At 46.3% G+C, this 24,292-nt stretch overlaps 1 protein-coding gene across 3 annotated transcripts; it reads right to left on the bottom strand.

Annotated features, from left to right (window-relative positions):
- Window positions 1-1,670: 1,670 nt before the first annotated feature.
- LOC111939392 (transmembrane protein 45B) lies at window positions 1,671-15,166 on the bottom strand. Of its 3 annotated transcripts, none has more exons than XM_023941584.2 (6): window positions 15,141-15,166; window positions 6,075-6,269; window positions 5,341-5,553; window positions 4,106-4,290; window positions 3,014-3,159; window positions 1,671-2,368 (listed from the first exon to the last, which is right to left on the bottom strand). In XM_023941584.2, exons 1-6 carry the CDS (start codon window positions 15,151-15,153, stop codon window positions 2,251-2,253), a joined length of 870 nt encoding a protein of 289 aa, XP_023797352.1. In that variant the 5' UTR covers window positions 15,154-15,166; the 3' UTR covers window positions 1,671-2,250. The 3 variants fall into 3 exon arrangements, with proteins under 3 accessions (XP_023797352.1, XP_086717225.1, XP_023797353.1); XM_086861099.1 differs by lacking the exon at window positions 15,141-15,166 and adding an exon at window positions 14,269-14,471; XM_023941585.2 differs by lacking the exon at window positions 15,141-15,166 and adding an exon at window positions 12,355-12,444.
- Between the last annotated feature and the right edge of the window lie 9,126 nt (window positions 15,167-24,292).

A 24,292-nucleotide genomic window follows, 5' to 3' on the forward strand; every position in this document is an offset into this window, starting at 1 on the left:
TCTCTGTACCACTGATCCAGACAGCTTCATACCATGTTTGGTACCTAAACTATTTACAAACCATTTTTAGTTGAAATGAAAATCATTAATACTCATGCAGAAATGAACCCAAACTGTATTTCCTCCCTTAATCACAGTCTGGATCTCTCCTCTTTCGTTGACCTTCATACCTTGGAAAAGAATGTGCTTCAGAGCTGGAAAACAAATTAGTGAGTGCTTTGCTGACAGTCCTGGGATGTTTGTGGGAGCAGGGACTTAATGAGGCAAACAGAAACTATTCCAGACACTGGATGCTGTGGAGGGAGAAGGTATTTTGTCGCCATACAGTGACAGGAGCCAAAGAAAGGAGAGGGGAAAGGAGAGAGCAACTTGATTAAGAGCTGTGAAGAATTAAATAAACCCTATCCCACTTCCAAAAGCAGGGAGTGCTTTTAAAAACCAAAGTCAGCTTTCGTTTGTATGCCCTGGAATGGAAAAAACCTCTGGCTTTCGAGGGTGGGAAGGAGGAAGATGACTGCATCCAGCTTGGATCTGTTCCTAGTCCAACTGCAGCTGCTGCCCTCCCCTGGCTGTTTAATGGGAATAGTGATGCTTGGGCTGTTTCCTAAAAGAAAATAATTCACAAAAGACCAGAAATCATTCAGAGCATCACACAAGGCCTTTTTTGCTATTCAGTGAACCCATCATTGTCCTGCAGCACTCCCCTTAACTCGGTTTGTCCCCTTCTTCTTGGTGGGGCGGGGGGTATCTGCCATTAGCAGGTGGCATCTGCTAATCTGAATAGGTTGTGTCTTCCCACAGCAGCCAGAGGAATTTGTGATGTTTGGAAAAATTATTCTGCCTTGGCAGAAAAGATGATATCTACAAAATACTCCTCGTGTTCAGTGGTTACAACTCATGAGACCCAGTCATGAGTTTACGAGATGGATTTACAGAGATGCATCTCTGCTGATTCATTCTCATCATGCTCAGTCTGTTTGCACCTCCCAGTATCCAGCCCTGCAAAATAAACCAGCATAGCAGTAGATACACAGGAAAACTGGCATTCAAGGAAAGCTACTCTTTATAGCACTGTTAATAAGCAATAAAATCTAGGCTGCAGTCTCTATAGTCTGTGACAGGCTCTTTGCACAAGGGGAAAAGGGTTAAAGGATGAGCTTTGCCTTCCCTTGGACCTGCCAGGAGCTGCTTTTCTGTGCAGTCATGAACATGAGCATAAAAATCTTCTGCCGTCCATCCCCCACTAGGGAGAAGATCTCAGTGCAGAGCATCCTTCCAGCCCCGGGGTCTGCAACATGAACAACTGCAATTTACCTTGTGCTGGTGGTTATTTTATTTATTTATATATACAGATGTGTATATACTTTTTTTTTTTTAAATCCCCATACTACTGGCATATTTTACTCCTGTATAGGAGGTGATATTTCCAGTCACTTTTTGCAAGAAATTAGCTAGTAAAGGCAGCCTAAAAACAAACCATGTGCCTATTTCCTCTTGCTTTCCAAGCTGAGGGGGTTTATTTTCAATGGAAAACTGGGACATTTCATGAATCCCTGCTGCATAGTTGTATATCTTGCAGTTCTTCAGGCTTTGCAGGTCTGAGGGATGGATTTTTCTAAGCTATTATTATACACTCTATAATTTATCAGTCTTAAATTTAAGGCGATCAGTTCAGTGAGGATTTTAATTTCACATTTATTTACTCTCTTAGCCTTTAAGTGAACATGAAAATGATTAACAAAACCCCTTTTTAGTTCAAAGCTTCAGTAATAAGATTTGTATTGTTTGTAATCTAGCCCTGGTGTTGCAAAAATTGCCATAATCTCACATTCAAAACTCTCTTATTTGTCCTCCTTGCCTTGCACCAGAGGTGCATGACCTCAGCCTGGAAATTTCTCTGACTTCAATCATGGCAGGTCAAAGCCTCCAGGCTCTTGGAAAAGTCAGCCGGCCAAAGGATGCCCTCCCTCCCTATGAGAACACATGGAGGAGCCCATAGAATGAAGAAATCTTGTCATGTTGAATTTCTATGCTTTGTTTTGTTGCTAGAAATCACTTCAAGCTGTGCCCAAGTCTGAGCCAGAGATATTCAGGTATGGATGGAGGGCAGACACCCCTGTGTGCTCAGCGTTCTTCCCAGCAGCACCATGGGGGCACCTCTCACTCTTCCAAAACAAAAATATTTCATTATATTGGTTTCTTCCAGAAAAACAACTGTTCATGTATTTGTAGCAGGAGTTTTCACCCTCTTCAGTCTTCATCAGAGCCATTCAAGAAGGCAGCTTGGGAGCTGCTGTCACACTTCTGCTGCCGGACCCCCAGGCTGATGTAGGGCTCTCCAGTGCCCCTCCGGAACCTCTGGAGACAGCTGTAGCACAGGAACAATAAATCATTATTAGAAAAATCCTCAACCTAATGCCACTCACCAGAACCCTCATTCTAGACATCCTAAAATGCTATTGATGGGGGATTCAGTGGTTTTTGTTCTGTATAAAGTCTATTTGATGGTATGGACTGAACTATCTGTTCTGTAGCTCATACAGCATCCCTCAGAACATCCCTTAAAGTGGGATAATTTTCCCATCCCCTTGAAAAAGCCAAACTGGGGGCTGGTAATATTTTAGTTTTTGTACCTCCAAGAATACAGTGACCTTCAACCACTTTGAAGTCCTTCCAAGGCAGGGGATGAAGTGTCAGGGGGTCCTGGTAATGCTTTGATGTCTCTATCAAAATAAAGTTTGACTTCAGTACTCAGTGTACAGGAACATAAGCAGTGTGACTTCCAGGAGTACCACTAGGGACTCAGTTGTTTGACTTCTCCCTGTTTAATGCCTGTGTGTCTCACTGACACTGTTCTACATTCTGTGCACTCAACAAATACCATGCCCTAAAACCTGCAGTAGTATGGGACTGCTTATTTGGCTGTGATTCTGTACTGCAGGAAGGGCTGAGTTACATCTGTCTCACTACAGACATCCCAGCAGGCCTGCCCCAGGTCCTGTCCCAGCCATACCAGTAAGTGAGGGTGTAATTCACAGCCAGGATGGTCACAGCAGCTGCCCAGTGCCAGAAGAAGCACATCGTGAGGAACATGATGTTGCTGTGGTCATTCTCATCCCACACTGGACCTCCCCATGGCTGGAACAGCACAACACCGATCTGGGTGGAACAAGAAGTTGATAGAACAATTATGTTGGGAAAAAAATGCTAAAATCCCAGAACAGTTAGAGTTGGAAACAACCTGTGCCAGAGCCTCATCACTCTCACAGAGAGTTACCTTTATTCATGTGGTGACTGAAGAAATTGAGAAATTTCTTCAGAATTGAGCCCTGACCAGGATAGAGGTTTTTGCTGAAAGAGTGAACTCCGTCCTTGCAATGACAGGCCACACAAAGCCAATCTGTGCCCAGATTTTTTCTGCTCAATATTCAGACACAATTGTCCTTCAGCATTCCAAATTCCAAGCCATCCTTTTAATATTCCAGATTTAGTATTTTACTAGCTCAGCTCAGTTTTCTACCTCTGAAGAAAGGCTGGTTTGAGCTAGCGCAGCCTTGAAAAAGAGAACATGGTTTGGTTTTGGAGTGGTTATTTTGGTTAGGTTTTTGCTTGTTTTTGGTTGGTTGGTTTGGTTTTGTTTCTTTGCTTGTTTGGCAAGTTTTTTGACAGCTTAGTTTTGAGAGGAATTATCTCCAACTGATTTCTTTGCTTTTCCAACTCCTACCAAAGCAAGCAGCTGGCTGTATGTTAACTCAGCTGTTTTGTAGCTGGTGGGGTTTGTATCTTTCCACTAAACCAGAGGGAGGGCTGCAGGGAGCATTAGGCACAATAAGCAATTAGTACTTGTTCCTTAGGTACTGCAAAATGTTGCTCACTTGCTTTTGCTCTTCCCCTTGGAGAAGCAATAAGCCAAAACAAGCAGCTCTTGCAGCAGGAGCACCCATCAGAGATGACATGTGATAAGTAAATTTTCATTCTGGGTTATGAGCTATTTATGAAGTGAGCCTGGAAAAATAATCCTTGGGAGATGTGTGATTGATACATGATGTACAACTTGTTCCCCTCTTTTCCTTTTGCTTCATTGTTCTGAGAAGGCAGAACGGACCTGCCAGAACCAGGTTCCCTGGACAATGGTGATGCTGGCTCGGAACATCTCCAGGACAATGTTGTCACGCAGGAAAACCTCCAGCAGGATGCTGCCAGCCCCGATGAAGATGGTGATGAGCAGTAGGGAGTGGATGTGCTGATCCAACATGGGGCGGTTAAGAACATGGTAATAGAAGAGACAACCTGCCAAAACACGAGTCCTGCTTAGAGCAGCATTAACAACAGCAGCCATGGCCACCGAGTTGAGTAAATCACCTGCCTGGATGGCAAACTGAGACAGGCCATCATGGAAAAAAAGGAACTCCACATAGCACCATCCCCTAGGCCTCCTGGCATCCCAGCATCCTGGAAGGATGAGATGCCCAACCTTGGGGCAGGAGGATCTGAGCAATACAGTGACCAAGGACAGGGTAGTTGCCTTCCCACATGTGTGCCATCACCTCCTCAAATGACCCTTTCTTTCTAGCCAGGCTTCTGCTGTGTCCTTTTTTATTGCTAAACTTCACCATTTTTTGGGGGGAGCTGTAAATGTTTTTTTGGTCTTACATGCCAAACTATGCATCTGGAGCTGCTCCTGCTGCTGCTGCCTCAGAAACTGCTGTGATTGGGAAAGGAAAAGTAACAGAAGCTGTGCCTTCATTGAGGGTTCTATATAAACAAGACCTTATTTTCTCATGGGAGAGTGTTGGAACTAGATGATCTTTAAGCTTCTTTCCAAGCCAAGTCTTTATATGATTCTATGATCCAAGAGGGGTCTGGAATCCTGGCTGGTGACTTGCAAGGCAGCCTGAGGACAGAATGATATTCAGGATATGCTGAAGCTGAAATAAATCACTTCAAATTGCCACGTGCTCACACAAGTAGATCAGGCTAATGATGCCTGCAGTGCAATTAATGGCTCTCAGGGGGAACATGGGGTGGAAGAACAGCCTGTGGATGGCAGAGGAATGCAGAGTCCACCAGCCATTTATCATAACAAAGAATCTCATTCTGCTGCTTTGCACCACAGTAGCCCCAGAAATCCCAAACCCAAATCCCAGAAATTCCACTGCAAGAACCTATCCGTGAGTGCATTTCCCATCTCATTCTATTCCAGCCTGCAACAAAATATCCCCTACAATGTGTCCTTTCTCCAGAGGCGTATGGAGCCATATCTCAGCCAGGTAAATTTTAGTCCTTCTCTGACTCGGTCCCCAATATCCCTCCCTGAATTAAGCACCACCTTCTACCAACCTTCAACAAACACGGCCACGGCCAACATAAGGCGATCCAGACCCCGCGGCACCACCTCGGAGATGTAGGTGAGGACATCTACCACCCCGGAGAGGCCGTAGAAGAGGTACATGGTGGTGTGCTGCCAGTTCATCAGCTTCACCCAGTCGCGCTTCTCCCCGCTGTACAGGTATAAGTGGGGCCCATCGGGGACGAACTGCTCCGCCAGCATCCCTGTAGGCCACCCAAGAGCATGGAGTTTCTGGGGGTTTATTTGCACTGCTTGAGACTACTCCTAGCTGCTGGGGGTTCTGAAGCAGGAGCTGGTGAGTTTGCATCAGGGAGAAAAGACTAGATGGAAAAATCAGGCCTGTGTTTAATGGCAGCTCAGCTTTGGGAAGGGGTGTGAGACTTGCCTTTCCACATCAAACTATTTCAGTTTGACCAAATTTCAGACTGACCAAGTCAAGATGGATATCAAGGATGCATCCAGGCTGCCCAGGCGAGTGCTGGACTCACAGTACTTGGAAGTGTTCAAAAAATGTAGATGTGGTGTTCAAGTTTACGGTTTAATGGTGGACCTGGCAGTGGTCAGTGGTTGGACTTAATGATCTAAGAGGTCTTTTCCAGCAGAGAATCCAAAGATTCTCTGATTCTTCCACATCTAGACCAGTTTCTCCGGAGTCAGGGCTTCCATACAGTCATCACCACAGGCTAGATGAATACTGGCATAGCAAGTGAAATATAACCCTTACCTATTAGAGAAAAGAGGATTTTGATTCCCCCTTCAATGGCATCCACACGCTGGAAACAATAAGTCCTGTGGGATTTCTTATTTACTTTCTGGCTGAGATACTGTAGTGGGTATTTCACAGACCACCAGAGCCCAAAGAGCAGGAAGAAGCTGCCTGGAAGTGCGTGACCCTTAAAATTCGCCATCCTGTCAACCTCTGAATACAAGACAAAGAAAAATAATGTCATTATTCAGTTTACACAAGTTATTTGACATAACACTAGGAAAAAATAGGATTTGCCTTTCAGGGAGGACTGGAGTAGGCTTGCCCAAGCACATGGGAATAGGAAGGAGCACTGGGAACCCCTGGGACCTCTCTGAGGTCCTTGCCCCAAGACTTGGAAATGCCAAAGACACAGTTGTTTAAAAAAGACCCTAAATCTGCTTCAATGTCTGACACAGCCCAGCCTGAACCTTTAATTCCAAGGATCCCTCTCAGCAGGAGGTCCTGCTTTAATTGCTCTTCTGCAAGTATGAGCATAAGGATCTGCTGCTGACCAGGACACAGCAGGCTTTTCAGGACCAGATAGGAGAGAGAATACACAAGGAAAACAGGAATGTCTAGGAGTAAAAAGCAGAGTGTTTCTTTAGCTCCATGAACAGCCACAGAAGTGGTGTGCAAAGTCCAAAATTTTTTAAAATCTCTGGAATTATTTCAGGCCATGGAAGAGGTGAAAAATACCCTGCATGTATTCTATAAACCAAAGCATTTTGTTAAAGATCTACCTTCAAAAATACCCCAAAAGCTGCTGGAAACAAAACATTGTGGGTTTGGGCAAATCAAGTAATTTCCTGCATTCTGACCTGCTCACACTCCTTTTTCCCTCTCCTGAGCATCCCTAAACCAGGATTTGCATCAAGCTGCTGGAGCCTCTGTGCCAGAGTGCACACGCATGGATTGCAGGATGCTGGGGGACCCATTCCCTGGGAGAATAACAGCAATTAAACCCAGCCAGCTCCTGTTTGCTGTTTTCTTAATTAGGTTGAGAGCTTACCAGATCTTTCATGTGGCTTCAACTGTATGTTTGAGGGCTGCCTTGGTGTGAGGTGATGTCAGGCTGGGCAATTAGGAATGTTTTAATTGATAACAAAGGCTGTGCTGCTGGTGCCCAGGATTTCCTTCTCTGTTTAGTAACTTCTCTGTGCCAATCCACACTTAACACTGGGTGGAAACTGTCTCCCTTGTGGAGTGGATGCTGTCCCTCCACATTGCAGGAGTTGCATGGTTTGGAGCTGGATCTGACATCCCTATCCCAGACATCCCAATTATCCTGAAACTGCCTTCCCCAGCAGCATTTCAGGCTTCAGTCCCCACTTGCTGAAAATATAAACCAAAAAAAAGTTCTTATTCTGCTGTTGCACAAGTGATAATTTGTGTGTGGGGTTAAACATGACTTGCTGCTGTCAGCCTTGGACTAAGGGAGCTGTTTCTTTGGCTTTATTAATATCTGATTTCAGGTTGGTTTGTGTCAGGGACACCTTGTTTCATCCCTTGAAGTCCATGGCTGATGCAGATACCATCTCCCAGAGGAGTCTGCCCCCGAGCAGGAAAATCCACTGGGTTAAAACTAAATCCCTGCAACCAACCTGCCTCATCTGAGCTGGTTTAACCAAACGGCTAATCCAACAGCTCGAGCTAAGCAAACACTGGCTCCACATGAAAACATCACCCTGATACATGCAGCCACACATGGCAGCACATGGGGCCATGTGCTGTTGCCACCTGCAGTGCCACCAGGCTGGTTTCCACCTCTGAGATATCCCGGTGGGTTCATGAAGATGAATTTTGGGGGGATTTAATCCAAGAATAGAAAAGCTGTGCATGGGGTATGAGCTGGCAGCTTTGCAGGTCACTATTAGCACTGCAGGATTCTGCCTTGTCTCATGACTTAAAAGGAAAGATTTTTTGACAAAGAGTGCATTGGGTAATTAAACAGAAAATCAAAGCAAGATGCTGCTTACCAGCAGGGCTGGCACACTCCAGTGGGTTAATACAATCATCTCTGCAGTCCTTTGAAAGGGGCAATTGGGGAATGGGAGCATCCACTTGTTTCCCTGTGATTAAGGGAGCAACATTCCCAAGCCATGGAGAGGGCTAAAAAATCTATATTTTCTGGGTGAGTAGAGAATCTCATCATATACATGAAATGAAGCTAATGGCTTTAAACTGAAAGAGGGGAAATTTAGATTAGGTACAAGGAAAAAAGATAAAATATCAAGGTAATAACTGGAAGCAGACCCAAACCCATCCCAGAGTACCACAACAAGAAGGATTACAGCCATATTATGCTGTATTAATGCTATAATTATAACATGACCACAGCAACATACAGTCAAATATATGACTGATGTAGCTCTTGCAGTTACATATTAAAGGCTGATATAAAGTGGGGCCTGATGGTTTTCCACCTGAGATTGATGCAGTCAAACTGGGATGACCTGAAGGATACACTGATCAATCACAATTAAAAGATCAGCTAAATGGGGTATGCACAGCCACCTTACAGTGCTTATGTGATCTGGGCTGAGCTCAGGGGGCGATGGGGACTCTTGGGGTTGCTGGTCTCCATTCATGCCTGATAGCAGGGAGCACATGGCTCAGCTGGTACATGTGACCAGCAAAACTATTTCTCCTGCTTCTCTTCCTCCTCTAAAAACATGCAGTGGGTAAGCACAGAGGAAAAAACCAACTACAGTTATGTTTGTGCCCTGAGGCAAACAGTTCTTGTTTATCCCTGTAGCTCCAAAGGAACTGAGACACGCTTGCAATCAGCAGGAAGTAAAACAAGCTGAAGGTTCAGTGGGTGCTGGTGTTAGTGGCCACAGCCACCATCCCAGGGCATCCCTGCCGAACATGACTTTGTCCCTTCCCTCATCACCCAGCCACGTTTGGCAGGAATGTCCTTGCTGGCTTGTCATTCCTGCTCTTTGCCCCGTTTATTATAGTGCCCTACGCTGTGTCTGCTTAATGATTTACTGTTTCATCTGCTCTTATCACCTCCCAGAGGAGCTGGTTTTTTCTTGGTTTATAGCTATTGCACCAACAACCTGGGGAGGCATCTGGAGGATGGTAAGGAGCCTGAGAAGCCAATTAGGCTTTCACCTCCTTCTCACTCTACCCTAGCAGACGTAAACTCTCTTTTTAGCCAAAACCAGGGCCATTTTACTATTCCAAATGTCTCATTTGGTTTTACTGAGGGGTTTTTGTGGTTTAAGTCCATTGATAGTGTCTCAGTCAGGGCATCACTTCCATTTTCCCCAGTTAGAAAATTAGAGTATAAAGTTCACCAGTGGGAAGAGCTGACAGCCACCACCCCTACAATTAACTTTGCCCTTCAGCCCATGTGAATCAGGCAGTTTGGACACACTAGAGCTGGCTTGCTCACCATAGGACCTGTGCTTGGCTCTCAAAGCATCTGTGGGTGACAGGGATGGTTCCCAGGGAAAGGTTGACTCAAAGAGGAGAAATTGACTTGCAAAAAAACCACCCAGGCTGAGCTCAGGCTTAGGTGAGGAATGCCACTGAAATGTTTATCTGAAATAATGAAGCCATTTCTGGCCTTCCAGAAGGGCTCTTTGGTTGAATCTGCAGCTGCAGGAGCACATCAAACCCAGACCTACAGACTGACAGCAATTGAGGTGCTGCACTCAAAAAAACATCCTCAGTAAGCCCCTTCCCTATTCTGCATATCCTCGGTGTGTCTCCCTGAATACAACATAACCCCACAGTCCAAATCTGGCACCTGATGTGGATGGCAGTGGTCCAGACACAGGGGTGAGGTGTCTCTGAGGACAGAGAGATGGCAGGAGACACCTAAAAGGTATCAGGAGAGGCATCAGACAGTGATAAACTCCTGTATCCTGTGCTGCCTCACTCATTACCAGCGTTGTCTTATTTGTCTGCAGAGACACTAATAATCATAGCAGCACTTCCATTAGCTCCTGCAGGAGCTGGATCCCTAATGCATTAACGCCAGGCTAAAACCCTACTCTGAACCATTCCATCCCATTATCATCAGGTTCTCTTTTCCTTCTGTTTGTGTCTGCACCAGGGAGTGTTAACAGTGACACTGAGCAATCATCTTCCTCATACTGGTGAGCTCAGCTGCAGCTGCAAAAGCAAGAAAGCAACATTTCTGCCTCTAAAGGATCCTTAAGGGCTTTGGACTTAGGTTAAAAAATTATCTTCATCATTGGAAAATATTAGGCTCAATTGCCAGGAAGTATCTGAAGCACCATCAGGTATTGTAGGAGTGGCTGCAGGCAGAGAACACAAGCTGAATCCTTCTGAAACAGTAAAGTTCAGCATGGAAGTTCAAATAGGAATGAAACCTTTAAATTCAGGATGCTGGACTAGAAGTCTATTTAATAGACACAATGGAGCCACCCAGAAAGGGACACTGAGGAAGAGAAATATAAAAGCTAGTGATGGAGAACTTATATAGCTCTGCTTCCTCTTCCTTATTCTGCTTCCGTTTGAAGGCTAAGAATCCAAGCCTCTGGTTTGGATTCTCCATCCCTATCTTTGCTCTGAGCCCTGCCAACAGGGAAGCAGCAAGAAGCTACATCCCAGTGAAGAAAGCTGAGAAATAAAATAAATTAACCTAAGCCTAATTACAGGGTCTTAGAACAGGCATTTTGTCATTCCTTTTCTTGCAACCTGCATTTGTTTATTTGTTGACAAATAAGACAGTGAGGTCTGACTTTAAAAATTATCTGTTGGAGGAAATGCACTTCACCATCTTGAAAGCCATTTTTCTTTACCTCTACATGATGGTAAAGAGATTAAGGTGCTTCCTAAAGGGATGGGTGCCATCTGTGCCCTGAATTGCCTCCCTTGCTCCATGATGGGTGATGGGGCAGCCCTGACTCCAGTAACCCCTCACAGGTACCAAACCAAAATAAACTCAAACCCAGCACTATCACCATCAAAAATGCCACAAAAATCAGTATTTATAGAATCCTAGAATCACAGAACAGTTTGGGTTGGAGGGAATTTCAAGATAATACAGTTCCACCCCCTGCCATGGGCAGCGACACCTTCCAGTAGACCAGGTTGCTCCAAGTACCAGCCAACCTGGACCTGGAACTCTTCCAGGGGTGGGAAAGCCACAACTTTGCTGGATTCCACAACTTCTCTGGGCATTTTCCAAAGAGTAGATGAATGCTTGTCCTCAAACTGTCCCAACTGCTTCAGAATGTGACACAGGTTAAGCACTGAGTGTCTTCAACATCCCTCAAGGAAAACTATCCAAGACAAAGGATTAAAACCATTTCCATTGCAATATATACCCAAAACATCCATAAAACACATAACCCTAAGCCTGCTGAGTACCACAGCTTGTGCCTGGGTACCCCAGAGCTATGGTCCCCAACATCCCTTCCACTAGAGCCTGGAGCCTCAGCCATCACACCCTGCACTGCTAAGGTTAGGGGTTGGTAGCTTTTTGATGATAAGCTGGTAGGAAGAGCAGAAGAAAGAAGGAAAAAAAACTTCCTCTGCAGCAAAGGTGGCCCTGCTCACAGCAAGGGACGTGGCACAAAATGAACTTTAAGGAACTTTCCAATCCAAATCATTCTGGGACTCTACAAATCCAATCTCTGAGGTTTAGGCACTAGAAGTGACTTTTCTAGGCATTTCTGTGGGTAGAGGAAGGTGGGGAGGGAATTCTTGGTTCAGTGCACACAGCAGCAATTTTGGTTTGGCTGTGAAGCAGAAGTTTTGCATTTAATTTGACTGGGAATGGAGCAGGGAGCCAGCAAGGGCTCCTTGCACAGTGGTAAGGGTTTTTTTGGGGCCCTGCTGCCCCCAGGCTGCCCCGCTCTCCTCGCTGCCTATTTTGGGCCCCACATATCATGTTTATTTTCCAACTTCCTCCTTGAAAAAAGTAACTGCGAGTTTGCTGGGCTGCCACATTGCTTCCCAGCCCAGCAGGGACAGCAGCCAATCCCCTATGAGGCCCTTCACGGGGACCTCAGAGCAGGGGGACATCCCGGTGGGCTGAGGACACTTAAATCCTTAAATCTCTCCCAAATTTGCTTTCCTAAGGGAAGCAGTGGTTCACCCACCCTGACCCCTACCTTCTCTCTATGGAGTTTGAATGCCAAAATGAGGGGTCCATAAGGGGCAGGCAGGGGGTCCCTTCCGATCCCATGGTGTGGGGTGACCGCCCCCCTCCCTATGCCAGCTCCTTCCTAACACAGCCCCCATCCTGTGCCAGCCCTTGCCAGCAGAGCCTTACCTGTCCTGGTGATCCTGGTGCTGCACCTGCTCCCAGGTGATCTGTGCTCCTCCCCTGCCCATGGCACCCGCCTCACCTGCCTCCTCCCTGCCTCCCAAACCCCAGCTGGAAGGGAAAGGTGACACAGAAATCCCTCATTCCTGAGCCCACCAGGTGCTTTAATTTGCAGTTTTCTCCCACAAAAGTAATCCATGATTTGCTGAATTCTCAGCAAATCTCAAGGCTTTCCCCCTCCATATCCTAATTTTCTCATATTTTGTACAACAATTACATTTCCTTCCATCAGAGTTCTCCATTACCCACCTCATGCAGGATGGGATATAGGGGAGCTGTGTGGGGCATTACCCTCCCACTCCCAGCTGCCTGCACCCCTCATCCCCAAAACACTGCATTAATTATTAACTGGATTAACTCCTTCAAAGCACTTCATTTTCCATTTTCCATGCTTTCCAGGTCTGATGGATGGGCCTCCTAGGATCCCCACTCACAAACCATATTTCAACTCCAAATGCAATTTTCTGACCAGGCCTCCTATAAAACCAAATCTATCCTTAATAATACTTTCCACTTTCATCTCCAGTCCTGCAAGTGCTTTACGAATGTTAAATAATTAACCCTCATGACACTCTTGGGAGGGAGGGAAGTGTTATTATGGCTATTTGTAAAGGAAGCTCTGACAGGGCCTTATGTACTCCAGCCCTGGGTTTTACTCACTTTTAGGGACCACTGCAGCTACTTACAGCACTGAGACCAGCTATACCTGCCACCAGGAATTTGGAGTAAGAGAGGTAGATTTTAATGTTTTAAGTATATCCACCCTGATTTATAAATTACTTGAGGTTTACAAGAGCTGTCTGCCAACCCTGTCTTTTTCTTTTATTATTGTATTACTATTTATTGACATCAAACCTATTCCCTCTCCTGGTCCCACAATGTTGTTTAAACAGATGAGTTCTTAAATAATAAATAATTTTCAATTGATCCATCCTTTTTCACCTCCCAGGGAGGTAAGTGATGCTGGAAAGGAGAGAGCATCCCACAGTCATCCTCTTTTTTATCAGTGGTGGGGTTGGATGCCCAAACCCTCTATGTTTTTCAGGTGGGATAATTCAAATTTTCCAGAGACAAAAGCCAAGCTGCAAGTATTTCTTGTCTCTTTATTAAATTGTTTCACAAATATCCCAGGAGTATGATGACATTTTGTGTCCCACAAACCCTGGAATAAATCAGAATTAATCAAGGGGCTTACAGTCACCCAGCTCCAGTGACACAGAAGGATTTACCACCAGAAAACTAACCCCAAAACTGAGGCTGAGGAATAAATGGAAGGAAAACAACTGTTGAGATGTAGGGCCCGGGAAAAATGAAGAATTACTAGGCTTGGGAGTTGCTACAAGTTCATGAAAAAACCCCAAGGGATGTCCAAAAATGCAAATGAGACCCCAAAAAACGCCGCAGAGAAATGAGTGATGAAGTTGCTGTTACATAAGAAAGGCTGAGTTTAGCTAAAGACAAAACTTTAGTTAAACCTGACTCCGAACTGGAGTTTGTTTCCACCCAAAGCTCTGCCGAGTAATGTCGGTGTTTCTTGGCTACCAGGAAATTTGCACCTTCAAATATTTGCAGAACAAAATCACGGGGTGTGTAGGGGGGCGGATCTTACTTTAAGGAAACAACCTGTCTGGGTGTATTTTTTGTAGTAAAGGCCATCCCTGATCTGGAGGTATGGAGAACCCTAGCAGAATGTCTCATTTCCAAGTGGGCCTGAACAATCATTTCTTGATAAGACACATCAAAAACTGACATAATCTCCAACTTATATCTATAACTTCCTAGAGCACAGCCACTCTTAAAACCTGCACTGTTCCTTAGACAGCCTTGAAACAACATGTAAAGGCTGCAAATTCTTCAAACCTGTGTCCAGTTCAGTCTCTCACCATCCAAATGCACTGGGCTGCTGTGTCCTGCCGCTGCAGGATCAAGTCCAGGGAGGTTATGGATTCTGCTGACTGCCAAGGGACTTCAACGAGACAGGCCTCTGCTTGGTTAATCTCAGGAAACCATTTATTCAACACAGGAACAAACTCAGCTTAAATCCAGAGACAGAGAGCAAGCCCAGAACAGAGGCAGGATGGTGGGTTTTATGGGACAGAAGAAGGGTGGAGTTTAAGGTCAGGGTCTAATAGGAACACAGCAAGGGAGAAACCCCAGGGCTCAAACCCAATCAGAACACCCTGGGCTGCCACCCCACGAGGCTCCGGGGTGGGGTAACTCTTCATCCCCTGAGGCAGAGGGTGGAATTTACTTTTCTTGGGCTTTAAAGCCACGCCTCTCACTTTAACAATGCTTATCTAAAACTAAATCTTTGCCTCCCTCGGCAGGGGCACCTCACACTGGGCTACCACTGGAGGTGGGAATTCTGGTCAGCACAGCACATCCAGCTTAAAAAAACCAGTCCTGATCAGCAACTTTTCTAAATCTTACTGCCTTTCCATTAAATCAATCCTGAAAAAAAAAAATAAAAAAAATCAGAATTCCTATTCTAGGAATTTTTAAGGCCTCAAAAAAGCTCTTTTGTGTCCTGTCCATCTCTAATTTTCCACCTCCTGATGCCTATTTTCTCCCTGCTTATCTCACGCAGAGCTGCAGCTCCTAAACATATCCACAGGAGATCTGGCAGCAAATAACACCCTGGCAGTCTCTTCACATCGACATGCAAAGCTGGGAATGACAAAGAAAACAGATGATTGCAAATCATCTCAGTATGCTGTGTGGTTAGACAATACCTGCAGTCTCCATGGATGCAGCTTGGGATGCAGGCTGGAGCGTGCCGTGGGGGCGATGCTCAGAGAGAGCTCAGAACAAGCAGCTCAGAGAAATGGGGGAAATGATGCAGTGTCAGAGCCAGGAAATTAGTTCCCTTATTTTCCTGTGCTGGCAGAGGGGACAGATGAAAGAGTCATTTGCCACGTGGCTGCATATCTGGAGAGAGGAGCTGGATGGGCTGCCTGCAATTTTAAGAGGCAGGAAAATGAGAAAGCAAGCTGCCACTCTGGCCAGACACACATATTTTTCTGGTCCCTTGCTGCAATATCGATGCATTTTCCAACCAAAATGATGATGTCTCGTTTTCCTTCCCCACCTCCTGCACCCACAAAACTGTCTGTGTAATGCAGGCAAAAGGTTTTGTACTTAGATGTTCCCATTTCTAAGTGAGCCACCTTCTGGTGGCACCTCCCTAAGTCTTCCTGGTACCCAGAGAATGATCCCTCACAGCATCCTCCCATCTCAGTGCTGCTTGTTGCCTGAGTGCTCATCCACTGTGTGCAACCCAGATTTGCAGTGATGCTGAAGTAGCTTGGGACAGGGGAAGGGGCAGAGACCTGAAGCTGCTCCATGGTACCATCACCCAAATTTATTCCTCTCCATGGGCCACTTCAGTCCCCACATAGAGAAAGATGGGGAGTCCAAAGTGCCCTGGGGAGATGACAAGGGACCCACCAGACTCTGCCCAAAATGTGATCTATTTCTTGCAAATGCCCTGTTCCCACCAAAGAGGTTGAGGAAGGAGTTTGCCAAATGGCAAAAGGAGACGAATAAATCCAGTATGGCATATCTGCAGCTGTGGAGAGTAAACAGCATTGGTGCACAGCAGGAGGAAAAGGGAGCTGCTTTGGGGCAGAATTGGGCAAGGAAAGGTAACATAAGCAAAGACAACCCCCAGAAGTGTTTCTGTTAACCCCCTGTGAAAAGATCCAAGACTCCAACTGGGTAAAAACAAATAGAATTAAATAAAAATTAAATAAAAGCAGGGAGGGCTCAACCCTGATGTGATTCCAGCTGCATCAGTCCCAGCTGGATGTCAGAACTGTAGCATGCTTGGACATAGCAAGACAATCAATAAGGGACAGAAAAGGAAATTTGTATAGCCAGACAAAAGAAGAGGAAGAGAAAGAGGAGGCAGAACATGAGAAAACAGTGACAGGCAACAGAGAGGGAGGTTCAGGGAGAGGTGGTGAAGGTTAAAGATGAAAATAACAGCACCTAAAAGGAAGCACAAAGTGGCCAAACTCTGTGGGAAATTTTAACAGGATAAAAAATAACTCACAGCTGAGGAGCAGTTAAAAAAAAAAATAAGTGGGAAGGGAAGGAAATACTCCCCTAAAACACCTCACATGGAGAGCAACCCATATGGGAGAGGTGCAGGGAAGCTGGGCAGTCCTCAGGACCGTGACATCAACATTGTCCCTGGGAGCCAGGCAAACACATCCTGGGAGGTTTAATTTGGGAATTTCCCCCCTCCATCCAGCTGCCATTCAGCGAAGATGGAGCAAGGGCACATCTCGGTGGCAGAGGGAGGAATATCACCTCCCCAGCCAGGCTAGGCCTTGCTACCCATACCCAGATCACCTAATAAAGCAAGAGGAATCTGGGGGGAGGAATTCGTTCATCTTCAACACCTGAAGCTGGAAGAAATATCTGTAGTGGTTTAGATTTGCTAATTTCGTATTTCCCGGCCAATGCCCCAAATAAATGTCGTGGTTTTAAAGCAGTAACTAAAAAATTCCTAGAAGACTTAGTTATTTTTTGCTGTGAGAAAAGGATTAGAACAAGAGCAAAACAGGCTTAAAACTTAAAAGGAATAAAGAAAGTTTATTAACAAAATTACAAGAATAAGAACACCAGAATAAACTTCCAGAAAACCCTTTTATCCCCTACTACCCACCATTCCCTTGTTCACATGACAACATAGAGACAAAAAACTTTGGAACTTTGGTGTTTAAACAGTTCCAATTCCTGCTAGAGTCTTTTCATCAGTCTTTGTAGAGAAACAGAAGTCTTCTTCTGCTAATCTATGGAGTTTCTCACTAGAAAACTATTTCTCTTACAGCTTTCTATTTTCCTGATGCCAGCTGCCCAGTAATCTGTCATCAGATTTTCTCCTCCCATTTCACATCACTCTGAGGTGTGTTATGGGTCAATGAGTCTAGGGATGTCATTTTTAAGGATGAGTTATTCAAAGGCAAAAGTTTTTCATCTGTCTCTGTGAGCTTCCCTGGAAAACAGAAGTTTTCTCTTTGCCTCAAGCGGCCCCAAATCTTCAACTATTACTTCTCCTCTTCTGTTCCAACACCTCACTGTATCATAATTACTCTACCTTTTGCTCAAAATCTAAACTCTGAACACTCTATTCCTCCCCATATACTCTGTCATGAATTAAAGGAGTTTTTTCAGAACATTATTGTCTACCTCCATAGCTTTAACAGAAAAATATTTCAGCTTATAAAGCATCTCCTATTCTCTACCTTTTCTGAAGCTTAATTCTTTTCTTTACTGTCTCTGATAGTTTATAAAGTCTCTTTACATGTTGATCACTCTCTTTTTCTCTGGAAAAAAAGGATTGATCTGCAAGTCTCATCTGGATACTGAAAGAGTTAAAATCTTGCCCGGGCTTTGTAGATGGTTCTGTGATCTCTGCCGGAGCAGCGGCTGGAGCTGTCTGCAATGGAAGATTCCTCATGGCTGCTCTGGAGAGTGTGGTCACTGTCCCAGCCCGCTGCAGCTCAAGAGCTTTTTTTTTCCTTTCTTTCCTCGGCAGTCTGTGGTGAATTCAGTCGCAGCAAAAAGTGCAGCCGAGCCAGGGAGCGGCCTGGCCCGGCCAGAGCCCGGGGCAAGCCCCGCAGGCCCCATCTCCCGGCCGGGAGCCGCGGCAGGCCCAGCCCAGCCCCTGCCCGGGCCGCATGGGCTGGGCCGGGGACGGGAAGCCAGCTGGAGCTCAGTTACCTTTCACAGCCAGCAAACCAAGAGACAAAGAAATTCCCAGCCTTAGGGCTTAAGATGCTGTTCACAGGTTGATCTCACTTTTCAATGGTTAAAACTGCTGTCAATTCTTAGAAATGACCGATAATTGGTCAGGAGAAAAGACTCCCATCAGCCACCAGCAGCTTCAACTTCCTTAGCTCTCAAAACTACCTTAAAGGTGAAGTCACCCCATGACAGTATCTCTGAGTGATGGTGAGATTACTGGGGACATGAAGCTGTGAGGGACCAGAAGGTTCAGATGTGGTGGGTAGTTTCATCTGAAAAGAGAGAAAATCAGTTCATCACCTTGACACGTTAACACTGAGCCCTTTGCTTTTGAAATTAAAATTGGGAAGTGTCATCCATACTGATATTTGTTTTTCTTCTGTCATCATTATCTTTACAATCTCCACCCCCCACTTATCCTCCTCTCCAGCACTTCTGCTCCAACTATCTTTCCCAAGAAAACATTTATAATTTCTGCTACCTTTCATTTAATTTTCAGTCCTAAAAGTTGAATTACCATAAAAAAAATACCACAAAAACCATACCTAGGGTTAGAGAAGAAGAGCAAGTTCTAAACCTGGCATTTATTGACCTTTAAGCAAGGGAAGCACAGCTCTGATGGCAAACCAGCATATCCCACACTCTCTACAGAAAGAACTTTGGATGTCAAAGCAATCCAGCCTTCCCTGTAAATTCATCCCCACATAGGAAGATGCTTTGGGAAGCAGGTGCTGAAGTTTTTGGGAGCAGCCTCCACACCTGAGAGCTTGCAGTGGGAATTTGTGGTGTTGAACGGCTGAAGAGAGGTGGGAATTGGGGGCTGGAGGGGTTCCTTGTGGATGTAGGGATGTGGGACGCTGCCCCAGACTTGGGGAGCAGCTATCGCGTCCCGGATGTGCAGAACGGAAGCTCGGGAATATTTGGGAACACTAGGTGGTGCTGAGGGTTCACGGAAAGGGTTCCATTCTTTCACAAAGGGATGCTCCGGAGTGCGAGGGTGAAGGCCTGGAGAGAGGGAGGGGGGCAGGGGCTGCACCTCATTTTGGGGTTGGTTGGGAGACCAACTCCAGGTGTGAGAAGCTCTTTGTATCACTTTGTCACATTACTCCCCCTGCAAAGGAACTTGGCCAGCAGCTGGACTGCCGCACTGGTTTCAAGACCAGCTCTGTCCCAGTTCCTTCCCCCACTCTCCTGGGCTCATACCAGACATCACATCCCTGTTTTGCCAATGGGAAAACTGAGGCACAAGGAGAGGCATTACCCAAGGCAATTCCCAACCGACCTGGCAGCATCTCTTTTCCATACGGAGGTAGAATTGCCTTTGGGGAACCCTGAAACAAATGCAAAGGGTTCAAACCATCCTTTAAAAAATCAGTATAGTGACAAAATGCCTGTTTTCACCACGGATCTCTTTGCTGCTGCAGATTTCACATGCATGGATGAGTTTCCCAGCACCCGGTGAAAAACAAGGGGGCTGCTAATTAGGATGAAACCCCCTTCACCTCCAGTCCTCCTCCGCGGGTTCCGGTTACGCCGCGGGTCCATAAAGAGCGTCTGAAATAATTGTGCAGTTGTCACCGCCGGGCAGGGGAGGGGGGACTATTTTAAAACGCCCGGCTTAGCCCAAAGGGCCGAGGGGATTGTGGCACGCCCCAGCTGTCCCCGCCGAGCGCGGCCGGGGACTTCAAAGTGCCAGGAGGGATGTGTTAGCGCCAGCCTGTCCTGGCCCACTCGGCCGGGGAAAAGCAGCCAGGCTGGCCTGCCACGGGCTAATGGTGTTTTGACATGTTTCAAGAGCAATTGCTGGGACTCGGGAGATGTGGGAAGCAACTGGAAGAGACCTGGGGGTGATGGAGGGAGAAGGGGTGGGAGGTGGGGAGACAGGAGAGGAGGGTTGGGAGGGGATGCAGACACGGTGATGTTGCACATTTCTTTCGACTTCAGAAACTGGTGGAGGGCGGGGGGTGGGACCAAAGCAGGGAGTGCTGCAGTGCCCCCGCTCTGCTGCTGCAAGTCCCAGATGGGGGAAACAGAGACATAGGGCTTCAAACTTCTCTCTTCTCTCAAAGAGAGAAGGCTTTTAGGCTATTAGGAAGAAATTCTTCCCTGTGAGGGTGGTGAGACCCTGGCACAGGTTGTCCAGAGAAGCTGTAGCTACTCCATTCCTGCAAGTGTCCAAGGCCAGGTTGGACAGGGATTGGAGCAACCTGGGATAGTGCAAGGTGTCTCTGCCCAGGGGAGGCGGTTGGAAAAGGATGATCTCTAAGGTCCCTTCCAAACCAAACCATTCATTCTAGGATTCTGTGAACCCAAAGGAAGCACATCTCATCAAAACATTTCTCCTTGCCCTGTGATACTTCTGACAGTGACATAGGTGACACCTCTGCTCACCAGGGCAAAGCTCAGAGTCTGGAAGAAGAAACACTAGCAACTCACAATCCAATGGGACAACCAAGCTTTGGCCATGCCTTGGCCATCCAGGCAGGGCTTCCCCATAGCTCCAGGAGAAGAGAGAAAACTTTGATGCTGCCTCTAATGTAAGAGCTAATGATTAGCATATAATCAGGGCCCAACTTGCCATTCCCTCAGGTTAGCTAAGGGTTGGATGGCTGAGAAGACAAGGATTCTATTGTTATCTTGTCCTCTTCTTGTTCTGCTGCTCTGCTTCTTCTGTTCTGCCTTTATGTGTGCAGGACTGTCCTCCCAGTGTCAGCATGGTCACTGAGAGCTCACTCACAGAACCACAGAATGGCTTGGTTCGGAAGGGGCCTTAAAGATCATCTAATTCCCCTTCCCTGCGCTGGACAAAGACACCTTCCACTGGACCAGGTTGCTGAAGGCCACATCCAGGGATGCTTCCAGGGATGGGGCATCAGCCTGCTGAAAAGGGGATACTCAGCTGGGGCAACTCTTCCAGATCTATTACCCAGCTCCCTATTTTCCAACACTTTTCTGCAATCTGCTAAAGCCCATTGCATGCATGCTTCCCACATTTAGCTTTCCAGAGATGGTCAGCAGCATATCCATCACAGTAACCTTCCTATTTGCGTTGTGGCACCACAGCCTTGGCCATCACAGTGAATTTATTCTCCAAGTCAACCACCGCAGGAGTTGAACTGCCTAATGTAGAACAGCTCATCTTGTCCGTATATTTCTTCTGCCTCCAAATACTCCATGCACATGCACATGTGTGGGATGCCTTCAGCCTTGCACCCATCAGGAACAGCTTCCCAAAGGCATCTCATGTCCTTTCATAAATAATCAGCTATTTCAGGTCTTATCTAAAGACCATCATGTTTTTTCCTGCATGTCCTGTACACCCAGAATTTCTGGATAACTGTGATGTGCTGTCCTAACCATTTGGTTAGATAGATGGAAGTTTGGTGAACTGAAATGGGGCTTTTCCTGAAGCCAGGACAAACCACTTAGGAACTTCATGACATCTCAAACAGGCCAAAGACTCAGATCCCCTGCAATGTGAACTCTGAGGATTCCCAGAGCCAGGCAAGAGCCATCTTTCAGCAGCTGTGATCCATTTATTAGGCGGGTTTGAACACTTCTGGCAGGGGGATGGAGGCAGAGGGGGCAGACAAAGGTGGAAAAATTTTTTTGTTAATTACCAGTCCATTTGTATGACGTGAAGCTGCCCCGGTCCGTCATCTCATCCCCTTGAGCTGTGGGTTGCCAGGTTTTAGGTTTTCATTCCGTAATCCCAGCGGGACGCGCGTTTCTCCGCATCGCCACTGGGACGGCAGCTGCAGCCGATTGCTCCTGTTAGAAGGGACCGCTGGCGCTCCAGAAACCATTTCGGCAGCATTTGTCGCAACAGCCTGTACTAATCTTATCTCTTTCATTTGTAATTATTTTCTCAGTCCGGCGCTCCGACACCGGAGCCGCCCTCCCAGCCGCGGGAGCATCGCCGGCCGCTCTCGGGGATGTCGGGCCGAGATAAAAAGGGATGCGGGGGCGGACACGCTCCTGCGAGAGCACCGGGGCCTTCAAACGGCCTGCGGCTCCTCCGGACGTGATTGAAATGGGCCGAGGGCTGGAGCCGGCAGATTTGAGGCAGCCTGGGCCAGTGCGACCAAGAGTAATTGAAAGAATAGTTCGTGTGGTGACTCAACAGCTGTAGGTAACAGGCGATTTCCAGAGGATTAGGGGGGAGCTGTGAAAGGGAGGTCCCACGGGAAGCCTAAAACCCTCATCTTGAATTTAACCAGCCAAGAACACATGTTGGAGCTTTTGATTTACTTTTAAAGCAAATTTCTTCCCTCATTCCACACCCTTTTAATTCAAACTATTCCACAAACCAGGACATTTAAGTTGTTGAAGCACAACAGGAAGGAAAATGGGGTCCATGGCAATGAGATGAATTAACAAGTGGTAGTTTATTCCTAAATGGGGTTTTCCTATTTTATTTTGATCTAATCCTGGCAGTAGCATTGCAATTTTTGCCCAGAACTTCCATGTCTAGTATTCACAGCAGCCACCAGCAAAGCGAGGAGGGATTAAAGATGACTTGTCAAGCCAAGCTGAGCCCCAACATGAAGCTGGGTTGTGCTTTACCTTGAAGCCACTTCACTGTAAAGCCTCCTCTTTCTCTGCCATGGCACAAACACCCAAAACAAACACTCTACACCCAGCTGTTGCTTCCCCCAGGGTAAGTCAGAGCAGGTTTAATCCCTAACCCCCTCTGCTTTTGATTGCATGTGAATAGATACAGTGAGAGATGAAGATAAGGCACGTTGGGAGTGGGTTGCAGCTCAGCTATGGAAACTGCTTCTACGATCTGTCCCACGGAGTGCTCCAAGCTCAACCTGAAGGATCATGTCTGGGAGAGATCATTCCAATTGTACCTCACATTATCATCTCCAAAGGCAGAGGCTGCATTGGCTCTGAACCAGGCCTTCCTAAACCTGTCTGAAAGAGTTCTGGTTCTGACTTGGACCAAGATTATGGATTTTTCAGGCAGAGTTTACAAGGTCAGAAGCCTTCAGTAGCCAGGTCTTACACTGCTCAGAGGTCAAGTGACACAGAGATGTCACTGTAGAATTGGGGATTGCCCAGGGAAAACCTACAGCACACCTTGTGCCCACTCAATCCACCTTCAGACCACCTCAAAACATCTGAATCCACCACAAACCCAACTCAATCCACCAGCAGACACCCAGAAGAGTGAAACCCACTGAGCATCACCAGGGATGAGCACACCATGGCCAGAAAGATGCAGGATGTGCTGCTGGCTTAACCACTCTCTCTCTCTCTCTCTCTCTCCCCCTTTGCTGCAGCCAAGACTTGAAGTTTTGATTAAAGTCAAGAAGTTTTGATTAAAGAACTAATTTTCAAACAACATTAAGATGAAACCGCATTTCCCAGCCAGAGGCAGACTCTGGTCACCTGCATGACATAGCATACACTCCCAACCCAAATCATATACATGTATTCACCCCAAAACAACCCAAATCTGAGGTTCTCCCCATTTCTCTCCTTTGCCTAGACCACGCTGTATTTAATGATGAGGATATGATGGTGTCAACAGGTCACAGCAGGTTCCCTCCAAGCCCTCATCTGCAGGAGACAAGAGCACAGAACTGTGAGAAGTGCTGAGTGCCATCCCCTCATCCTTTCCCACCACTCCAGATTCATTTGGACAGGGGGATAGAGTTAATGACCTAATCACTATTTTTAGAAAAGTAGTCCTCTGTTTGGTATGTACTTGGCAATCCTCAGAGCTGCATCACCAGCAAGGAAACCTTTGGGGATTTACTTTGCCTAACTCCAGTCACTCAGCAAGAAAATAAATTTTCAAGTCCTTGCTTTGCTGGTACAAAATTATTTTTTACAGCCTTTTCACCAGAGCACTATTCAAGCTAGTTTTTAATTCATAAGCAGTGAGAGCTCCCTGTAAAACTTCAGCAATTTCTGATATTTTTTTTTTATTGTAGAGGGAAAACTGTGATAAAATCTGGAGGAGAGATTTGCTGGGGGTTATTAAACCCAGAGCTCTGCAGGCAGATTTCAGTTTAGGGAGGTTGTAAAACATTGACTGCTGCAGAGTTTACCAGAAAAAAAAAAAAGAAAAAAGAAAAAAAGAGATTGTTCTGTGCCATATTTCTCAAAGATGCACAGC

Source organism: Cyanistes caeruleus, chromosome 23 (genome assembly GCF_971803275.1).
Source record: "Cyanistes caeruleus chromosome 23, bCyaCae1.hap1.1, whole genome shotgun sequence".
Taxonomy (NCBI): domain Eukaryota; kingdom Metazoa; phylum Chordata; class Aves; order Passeriformes; family Paridae; genus Cyanistes; species Cyanistes caeruleus.

Coding starts and splice junctions, on each gene's coding strand:
- LOC111939392 (XM_023941584.2), bottom strand. Junction 5,554..6,074: donor AATCCTCTTTTCTCTAATAG/GTAAGGGTTATA, acceptor GGTGGCCTACAG/GGATGCTGGCGGAGCAGTTC. Junction 2,369..3,013: donor AATTACACCCTCACTTACTG/GTATGGCTGGGA, acceptor CCTGTGCTACAG/CTGTCTCCAGAGGTTCCGGA.